Raw genomic sequence first — 9,802 nt, forward strand, 5'->3', positions numbered from 1 at the left:
GGCTACAGAGTTCAGGAGGCGCCTGGCTACAGGGTTCAGGAGGCGCCTGGCCACAGGGTTCAGGAGGCGCCTGGCTACAGAGTTCAGGAGGCGCCTGGCCACAGGGTTCAGGTTCAGACGGCCCCTGGCTACAGGCTTCAGGTTCAGACGGCCCCTGGCTACAGGCTTCAGGTTCAGACGGCCCCTGGCTACAGGCTTCAGGTTCAGACGGGGCCTGGCTACAGGCTTCAGGTTCAGACGGGGCCTGGCTACAGGCTTCAGGTTCAGACGGCCCCTGGCTACAGGCTACAGGTTCAGACGGGGCCTGGCTACAGGCTTCAGCTTCAGGTTCAGACGGGACCTGGCTACAGGCTTCAGATGCTCCCAGACCCTTTAACACCCAGAACCTCATCAGTAACCCTTCCAGAACCTCCGACAGAGAGAGCTTGGTCAGCCACTTGGGAAGTTGGCTGTCAAGCCAAAGGTGAGGGGGTAAGAGCTTCAGAAGAGGTCCAGGGACCTCTAAGTCTCCATGGGGCTCTGGGTGCTTGTCTTCTCGGCGAGACCCCCGACGGAGCTTGTCGTTTGGATGAGGGCCGCGACGCCGCTTGTCGTCTGGGCGAGGGCCACGACGCCGCTTGTCGTCTGGGCGAGGGCCATGACGCCGCTTGTCGTCTGGGCGAGGGCCACGACGCCCAGTGTCCCGATGAGCCCCCGAGTTGCGGCCTGAAAGAGGGCTCGTCTGAACCCCCTCATCATGGACCAGTGGTAGACCCACCTGGGTTCCCACGTCGCAGACTGGCGGCGGACCCTCCTGGGTTCCCACGTCGCAGACTGGCGGCTGCGGACCCTCCTGGGTTGCAGCGTCTCGGGCCGGCTGCGGACCCTCCTGGGTTGCAGCGTCTCGGGCCGGCTGCGGACCCTCCTGGGTTGCAGCGTCTCGGGCCGGCTGCGGACCCTCCTGGGTTGCAGCGTCTCGGGCCGGCTGCGGACCCTCCTGGGTTGCAGCGTCTCGGGCCGGCTGTGGACCCTCCTGGGTTGCAGCGTCTCGGGCCGGCTGCGGACCCTCCTGGGTTGCAGCGTCTCGGGCCGGCTGCGGAGCCTCCTGGGTTGCAGCGTCTTGGGCCGGCTGCGGAGCCTCCGGGGTTGCAGCGTCTTGGGCCGGCTGCGGAGCCTCCGGGGTTGCAGCGTCTTGGGCCGGCTGCGGAGCCTCCTGGGTTGCAGCGTCTTGGGCCGGCTGCGGACCCTCCAGGGTTGCAGCGTCTTGGACCGGCTGCGCAGACAGTGCTGCTTTATAGCTGCCGGAAGCCGGCACTGGAGCTGAGGTAGGGGGCGGGTCCTCTGGGACAGGTGCAGGTGCCGAGGCGTCGGCTGGACCCTTGGGGACAGGATTGAGTCCACTATAGAAACCCTGGAGAGCCGCTCTATAGTGCCCCTCGACCTCCTTTAATTTAGCCTCCAGCTCCTCTGAATACTGGCTGAAAAGAGCCTCCCTAAGGCCTTTAATAATAGGGGCAAAAGCTCTTATCTGGTCCTCCAGAGCCAGATCCTCAGCATCACGGGCGCCACCAGGAGGCGCTGTGGGCTGCTCAGCTCTGGGGAGCACCGGACTCCGATCCACTGGGCAGGAAGTGGCAACGGACGGGCGCGGTACTGGCTCGCCTGTCGGCCGAACAGAACGGGTGAGGGAGCGACCCACAGGTTTCCGTCCCCTCCTCCGACGGCGGGACGGCAGGACTTGCTGGAGGTTTAACTCCTTCGGTAGAGCCGGGCTCGGCGGAGCCCACAGCGTCCCCTGCATCTCCTCTTCTGGAGGGAGAGAGAGAAAAAGATCCTGGCGAAGATCCCGCACCACCTCCGCTTCGACCTCCATAAACAAAGTTGGGTCAGGATAAAACCCATGGGCAGAGCCGACAGCGGTGTCGCTGGGTGAGTGATCCCTTATATTTTGAGCAGAACCTGAATCTGTTAAAAACAGCCCTCCCAATCGTAAGCTCCGAGCAGGCAGCGAGTTACTGCTGCTGCGGCTACTGGAGAGATGGCGTCTGGGACCGACACCAGGGGGACAGAACGCCAATCTGGAACCCTCCAAAGCCATAATTTGTGGAGGGGGGAAAAAAAAACCTCTACAAACTTGTTTGGCGATAGGTTTTAGATGGGCCAGATCATTCTGTTACGAACTAGAATCAGGCAAACCCAGTATTCAAACCAAACAAGTGAGGTGAAGGCAAAAAACAGTATTTAATAATAAAACAGGGACAGGCAAGGCTCAATGGTCAAAATGGCAGTCCAAAATCCGGTACACAAAAGGCAGTCCAAAATAGGCAGAGGTACAAACAAGGCAAAGCAAGCTCGGATAACCATGGGACAGAATCAGGTCGGTAAACCGGTAAATCAGTCAGACAGGGCAGGAAAAACAGATCAGGGAACAGGCTGGCTCAGAATCAAAAAGGCTCTCAGGTTAGCATCAACAGGTCAATCAAGAAAGGAACGCTGGAAACAAAACTCACCGTGGGCTCGTTAATGATCTGGCAGTTTGCAGATGTTTGTAGCAGGACTATATAGGGGAGTGAGCAGGTGAACGGGAGTGAAGACTAATTACAAGTGACAGGTGGAAACTGAACTGAACTGATTGGCTAGTGACTGGAGGTTGACAGGTGAGCAGATCTGATTGGCTGGTAACTGGTGTTTGGGGAGTGACAGATAAACAGATTGAGTGAGCTGGCAGATTGCTGGGAAGAGACAGAACTGAACTGGAAACATAAATAAAATCAAACTACAATAAAATCTAACCTATTCCATAAACCAAAACTAATCCAGAACCTAAACCTAAGACTAAACACAACACACACAGGCTATAATAGAAACCAAACAAGAAAGAGCCCAAAACCAAAACTGATTTTAAAGACCGGAGAGTTAACTAATAAATCAAAATTAACAAACAGCTGAAACAAAACCCAAATCCTGACACTCACTGAAGAAGGTTTCCAGTGTCTGCGTGCTGCTAGTCTGCTCTGCTTCCTGTGAGGTCCTGCTGCTCTCTCTGCCCGCTCTGGTGAGCCTTCAGCTTCTATTATCTGTTCAAGTCTTCTCCTGCCTTCATCACTGGCTCAAGTTCATCACTGCCTGCCTGGCTTAAATGGCCAGAGTTCACCTTCTGAATAAACCTTTTAAAATGTTGGCTGAATTTTTGGTTCACATCTACAAACGTGACAATCATGTCTTTTTGATCATTTGACTTTATCTGTTGAGTGAAGGATTCAGTGAGAGATGACTCTAATACAGGGATTACCAAAGTGTGATGGTAAAAAATTAAAATTAAAAACTATAAATTTAATAAATAAATTGTATTCACATGAAAAATGTATGTATTTAGAAGAATTCTTCTTTTACGCTTCATTTTAAGATGAAATATAGAGGAAGGTATCTTCACTGTGCTGTAAATGCACATCTAGCTTGTGGCCTCTACTTCATTCATTGTCACAAATATGCTCAGTTGGCTGAAATCAGGGATACTGTCAGGTGAGACATCTAAGGTCAAAGTTAGTGATGAAGGAGGAGAGGAACCAAGAGAGAGAGAGAGAGAGAGAGAGAGAGGAATCTGAGGCAACAGAGCAGAGAATTGCAACGGATCCAGGAGAAGAAACCGAGCGGCAATCAGAAAATGTCTCTTTCTCTCTCATCACTTCACGTCATTTACGTCAGTAGTGGGAAAATTTCATCTGGGTTTAAAGTTTTATTAACAAGATTAAACTGAGTGACATGGTCTCTGATAGGGTTACGATAAATAAAACCCTTATTATACGGGCGCGCTTGTGGTGCAGCAGGTAGCGTGGCCCATATACGGAGGCCTTATTTCGACCCGGGTTCGAATCTGACCCGTGGACCTTTGCTGCATGTCTCTCCCCCTCTTCCACCCCCTTCCTGTCAGCCTACTTTCAGAAAAAGCGAGCTACTAGAGCTGCAAAAAAAACAAAAAAAAAAACTTATTATCCTGGAAAGAAAACCAACACAAAGACAAGTTTAGACTCTCCCAGCAGAAAGAGGGCAGAGGAGCCAGAAACGACCTGTTCCACAGTCTTGGCTCATCTGCACTCGATCTAGCTTTGTCTTTGTCTTTCTCCTTTATTGTCGGACATCAAGGGGGGTAGGAGGATTCAGGAGTTCACAATATGGGGGTTAAAACACAAAAGAAAGGACAAGGGGGGTTTACAAAATGGGGTTTGGCATACATAGACGTATAGGATTAACATATAAAGCAAGACATTCCTCGTCTGAGAGGAGCATCTGTTCTCCCTGTGTGAAGTTAAAACAATAGAACATTTCTGTAAGCCAGCTCTTTAAAACCGACTAAATGCCTCTAACTAAATAAAAAGAAAATGATTACTTTCACATATTTCTAACAGTCTCTGTATCTGTATCGATCACGCAGCACCTATAAATAGCGCTGCTCATGGTGCTGTGACTCTGGACCGGAGACAAGCACTGATGCACATGTCACCCCCACACCGCTGCTGCTGCTGCAGGGGAAATTGGTGGTAGATGTGATTTCTTGACTAAGCTCATGCACAGAGCTGCAGTTTTAGCACATTTTCAGACAGGAACAGGGAAACCAGTGGTGGGGGAGTGCGGCGGTGGAGGCTGTGGGGAGCTGAGGTGTGTTACCATGGGCGTGTTTACCTGCTGAATGTAACCGCTGTGGAACAATCAGAAAATAAATAAATACCTGTGACTGAATGAATCAGCACCACTGGCATCATCCCCAGCTCTTACAACAGCAGACATGATGCAATGTCACATCTAATTCAGTCCACACTTTAGTCCAAAATGAAACTTAGGTTCAGTTTAGCTAGAACAAGGATACTGTGGAAATATCTGTGGTTTGAGGAACCAGTAAATCTTGTTGGAGTTAAATGGATCGATCTGGATGAGTTTTGTTCCAGACCAGCACCAACAAATCTGCATGATCACCACCTCCACATTTCCTCTCACGTTGATGGATGGTCCCAGTAGTCTTCACCTCTGCTGTATTTCTTAGTTCAGAGTTCAAATCCACACCGGCTCTGATAAAAAAGAACAGAGGTGATCCCAACTACCACTTCATCTCCGGAAAATATTTACCTGTCATTTTAAGTTGAGTTCAAATGTTGTGTGTCAGTCTTTCAACAACACTTCCTTATATTTGCACATCCCCTCCATGAAATGTGATTTAATAAACAAAGAAAATTATCTTAGCAACATAAATATAATAGAATTATCTAGTTTAATTTACTGAAGTGGATGTAAGCAGGTTTAAATACTAGTTTTCTGAAACAAGATGCTAATTATCCTTTTTAATTAGAAGTTATGGTATATTTCTAGCGTGACTTGTGGTTAAAACTTGGTAACAAGACTTGTTAAAAGACAACTTCCAGTCAAATACATTAAAGATGAAGGAAGCTGTGACTCCTGGATGTTGTAGCATGCTGTCTTCTCCTGTTTTCAATATAAACGAGCGTGATGCTTTGAAGTGTGACCACTCTGGACACTGTTGTAACTCTATGTCAATACACTTGATAATAAGAAGCTGTTAATAGTAATAAAACCTGTTTATACAACTTTAGAGCAATTCTTCAGAAGTCCTGTTAGATAACAGCAGACTAACTAAACAAGCTTACAGCTAAAAACAGAGGCTTTAATACAACACTTTGAATTTAAAGCAGCTTTTAGGAAGCTTCAGGATTGTGTTTTTCTTGATTAAAGTTGTCATTTATTAACTTCCCAGCAGATCTGTTTCACCAAGCCTCAGCTCCTGCAGCTTCATTCAAACTGGAGAAGCTTTTGTTTGCTTTGTTTTTCTACCAGTCAAGATCACTGTATGAGCTCTCCACCACCATGGAGCTCAGACATTTACAATCTCTACAGTCTGGAGAGGGAACATTAACCAGCTTTTTTCAGGTTACCACCAGTATTTAGATATTTTATCTTTGGTGATGAGCTACAGGTCTTTGAGGTCAGAAGGCCTCTTTACCATCACCCTGATCAGTAACTCCACAAATTCTCTTTCAGATTCAAGTCAGGACTCTGGCAGGGCCACTCCAAAATGTTGACATTACTTCCAGTGAGGAGAAACATGCTGGTCAAATTAAAAGATTCATCTAAACCTAAATCTGCCAGGGTATGAAGAATTGGGCTCCACTGTAGAGGAGAAGATGCTAATATTTATTATATGAATGTTGTTCTACTGACAGCTTTCTGTAAAAGATCCAAAAGGACTAAAAACTGAAGTTTATCATAAAGATTAGTGTGAGATCAGTGCTTGGTGATGTTTCTGTCAGCTCTGTGTTCAGTGGTCTGTATCAGAGTTATTCCTCCTCAGCAGCTGCAGTCAGTTTCTGCTCTAACAGCTCAGTGAGTCTGCAGTCTGACTGAGGGAGGTTTTTGTACGGCTACTAATCACTGTGTGAACACATGGCCGCTATGGTAACTCTGACAGTAGTAATCTGCTGCATCTTCAGCCTGAACTCCACTGATGGTCAAAGTGAAGTCAGTCCCATTTCCACTGCCACTAAACCGAGCTGGTGTTCCTGACTGAAGTTTATGTACGTAATGTATCAGAAGCTTTGGAGGCTGTCCTGGTTTCTGCTGATACCAGAACATATCCTGGTCACCGTCAGTATAGCGGTAAACAGCAGGATTTGTTGTACACTTGATGGTGGCAGTGGATCCTGGTGTAAATGTCACCAGTGGAGGCTGAGTCACAGTCACCTGAGCGCTGCATCCTGCAGACAAAAACAAATCCTTCATTTATCAGCAGAAAGAAACGAGAGAAAAGGCAGCACATCATGCTGGAAATGTTGCTGAGGGAATGAACCTGTAAAACAGCAGCAGGTCAGCGTCCAGATGAGGATGGTGATGAGGGTCATGGTGCTGGTTGTTTCTGCTGGCTCCACTGACAGGTCTGAGTCCTGCAGTGTTGAACTCACAGGACTATAAACCTTCTCAGTTCCCTGGAGGATCAGCTGACCATGCAAAGCCTCCTCTCTATGGAAATGATTGCTCTGCTCTCAGCACGCTGAAGACAAACACAGACACAACATCAGCACAAATAGTTTAGCCATTTAAACCATTCAGGATCTTATTGGAATACAAGAAGAGAAAATAGAGACATTTACAACTTTACTAGATGGAAAACATTTTTTCAATTATGAAGGTATGTGTTTTTTATGTAAAACTTCCACTTGTATTGACATTATTCCTCTATTAAATATTCTACAAAAACTAATTAACTTACATTTTGCTGTGTTTATGTTATTTAAATTAAGCTTCTAATTCGAATCATCTCAACAAAGAAGACAATAGAGACAGAGAGGAAAACTCTTTCTTTCATTGATAAACAGTAACAACAAAATCCTGAAAGAAATATGATTTTTGATTGTAAATGGAGGAAATGTAATCTGTGTTACATGACTGTTTTTGAACAAAAGCTTTAGCTTCAAGTTTTAGGGTAAAAACCTTTTTTCTTAAGTGGAAAGATGCTTGCAGAGAGTGCAGGAGGTTTTTGTACGGCCTCTTAATGACTTTGTATCACTGTGGTACACTTTTGGTGGAGGAACCAAACTCATCCATCACTGTAAGTACCAGCATTTCATTTTATCTGATACAAAACTTAGTTTTTAAATACATTTAGCTTAAACATTACTATTTTTGTTATACTGAACCTTTTATTGAATTTTTTTGAAACTTTTGTATTGTTGACATCTTGGACAATTTTTCACAATAAGTTCAGACAAACTATTTTCTTATGTTGTTTATTTGATGATGAAATAACGTTTTTAAAACATTGTATTTCTTTATTTAAATAGTGATAGTGAATAATGATATATTTTCTTTAGAACTTAGTGGAAGATCAAAATTTTGAAAGCACAAATAGTTCTTTTGCATTTTAAATGTAAGTTACAAAAAATGTGTTGTTGGCGCAGATAAGAAAATTAAAATATATAAATCTTTACTCGGAGTAGTTTAAGTTTACAGTTCGTTAGTTTGATGCAGTGAAGAGGAAGTGAAAAAGACAGACGGAAAAGTCTCTAACTGTCTTCTGCCATTTTGTTTTTCATTAACCGGATCTTTAAAGAACCAACATATTTACAGTAAAATGTTGTTTCATTTATATTTATGTGACGCTGACATTATGTTGCTTCTTCTATTGTTTCTAGCCAATTCTAACATTAAATTAAAACTTTACACTGAAGTAAATGAGTTTGATGGATTTATAAACCCCAACATCTAAAAACCCTGTCTCATTTGTGTTATTATAATATCATTTACTATAATAACTGTGTGGTGTCCAGCTGTGTGTCCTCCAGCAGAAGCTGATCTGCTCATTGTGTGTCTCTGCTCTCCTCTCCAGCTGGCCCCAAGGTCAGACCCTCAGTCTCTCTGCTGACTCCCTCCTCTGAGCAGCTCTCCAGGGGCTCGGCCACGCTGGTCTGCCTGCTGAGCGGCTACTCCCCTCAGGGAGCCGTTGTGAGCTGGGAGGTGGACGGTACCGAGGTGAGAGAGGGGGTCCTGACCAGCCCAGAGGAGGAGAAGAGCGGACGTTACAGCAGCAGCAGCACCTTAAGCCTGAGCCAGGAGACCTGGATGAATGGAGAGATGTACTCGTGCAGGGTCCTCCATCACGACCACACCACGGCCCAGACCATCCAAAGGAGCCGCTGTGAGGGCTAGAGAGGCTGATGAAGCCCAGGACAGGAGTTCTGGGAGGGAGAGCAGGAGGAAAACACCTGCTGCTCTCATCAGTATGAGTCTGGATGGTTGGAAGAGAAGCTAAAGCTTTGTGTGACGCTGAACAACATTGCTGTGAATCAATAACTTAGATTAATGTGTGGAGCTCAGTAGCTGGATGGGAGTGGGATTCATTTGCTGTGGCTCTAATAAAGCTTGCTCTGATACATTACAATGGAGAGTGGTTCTTTTTAATGAAAAAATAAAAAAGATAAAAGTTGGATTCATCAAAAAAGGAATGACACTTTAAATAACGGTCATTAAGGTAATTTAACAACAGCTCATGAAGAGAAGAAATATTTTTTTTCAGATCCCTCCATGCTACTCTTCATATATGAATATATTCTAAAATTTATGGATCAAGAGTGTCATCAGAAAACATGATTATTTTTTAATACAATTATTTTTTAACAGAAACAAAAAACCTCAAAACATTTAATTTAAATGTTTTAAAAATGTCAGTTCAGATTTGTGCTGGTGAGAAGAACAAACAACTTTCTGACATTATTAGTCATGACAATAATTCACATAAATATCAAAGATTTCTATGAAATGCCCTATGAAACAAAACGTACAACTACTTTTAAATGCTTAAACATACACTCACACAAGCACAACTATTCACTTGCATAAAGACCCCCAAACCGTCTCAATAACATAACTTTAGGCAAAGTGAGTTTATTTGTAGAGCACATTTCAGAAACAAGACAATTCAAAGTGCTCTATGTGACCAGAACAGAAAAAAATATACAAGAAAGCAGATTGCAGTGGAACTCAATGTCCTTCTATCTCAATGTCACATATAAAAACCATCAAACTGTCTTACAATGAGAAGAATATCCTGTTTTATCAAAGGAAGTTATTCTAATGAAACAGGAAGATTATTTAAATGTCCATCCCCTCATTGGTCTGAAACTCTCACAATCAATCACATGTCCATCCACACTGCTCCTCGCTAAATTTATGCTCTGGAGGGTAAGACAGCATCACTTTTGTAGGCTTTGTTTTCTGTTCTGGTTTTTGTATTGGGTGTGCTGGTGGATCAGCGAGTAGCGCG

The 9,802-nt window shown here is 45.0% G+C and overlaps 1 gene segment (V, D, J or C); it reads left to right on the forward strand.

The window, feature by feature from the left end:
- The first annotated feature begins 6,429 nt into the window (after nucleotides 1-6,429).
- LOC118567023 lies at nucleotides 6,430-8,917 on the forward strand. The segment is given in 4 exon segments: nucleotides 6,430-6,441; nucleotides 7,093-7,171; nucleotides 7,487-7,591; nucleotides 8,369-8,917. Coding segments are annotated over 4 exon segments (516 nt in total).
- The last annotated feature ends 885 nt before the right edge of the window (nucleotides 8,918-9,802 follow it).

The sequence above is a fragment of the Fundulus heteroclitus genome, chromosome 19, assembly GCF_011125445.2.
Source record: "Fundulus heteroclitus isolate FHET01 chromosome 19, MU-UCD_Fhet_4.1, whole genome shotgun sequence".
NCBI lineage: Eukaryota > Metazoa > Chordata > Actinopteri > Cyprinodontiformes > Fundulidae > Fundulus > Fundulus heteroclitus.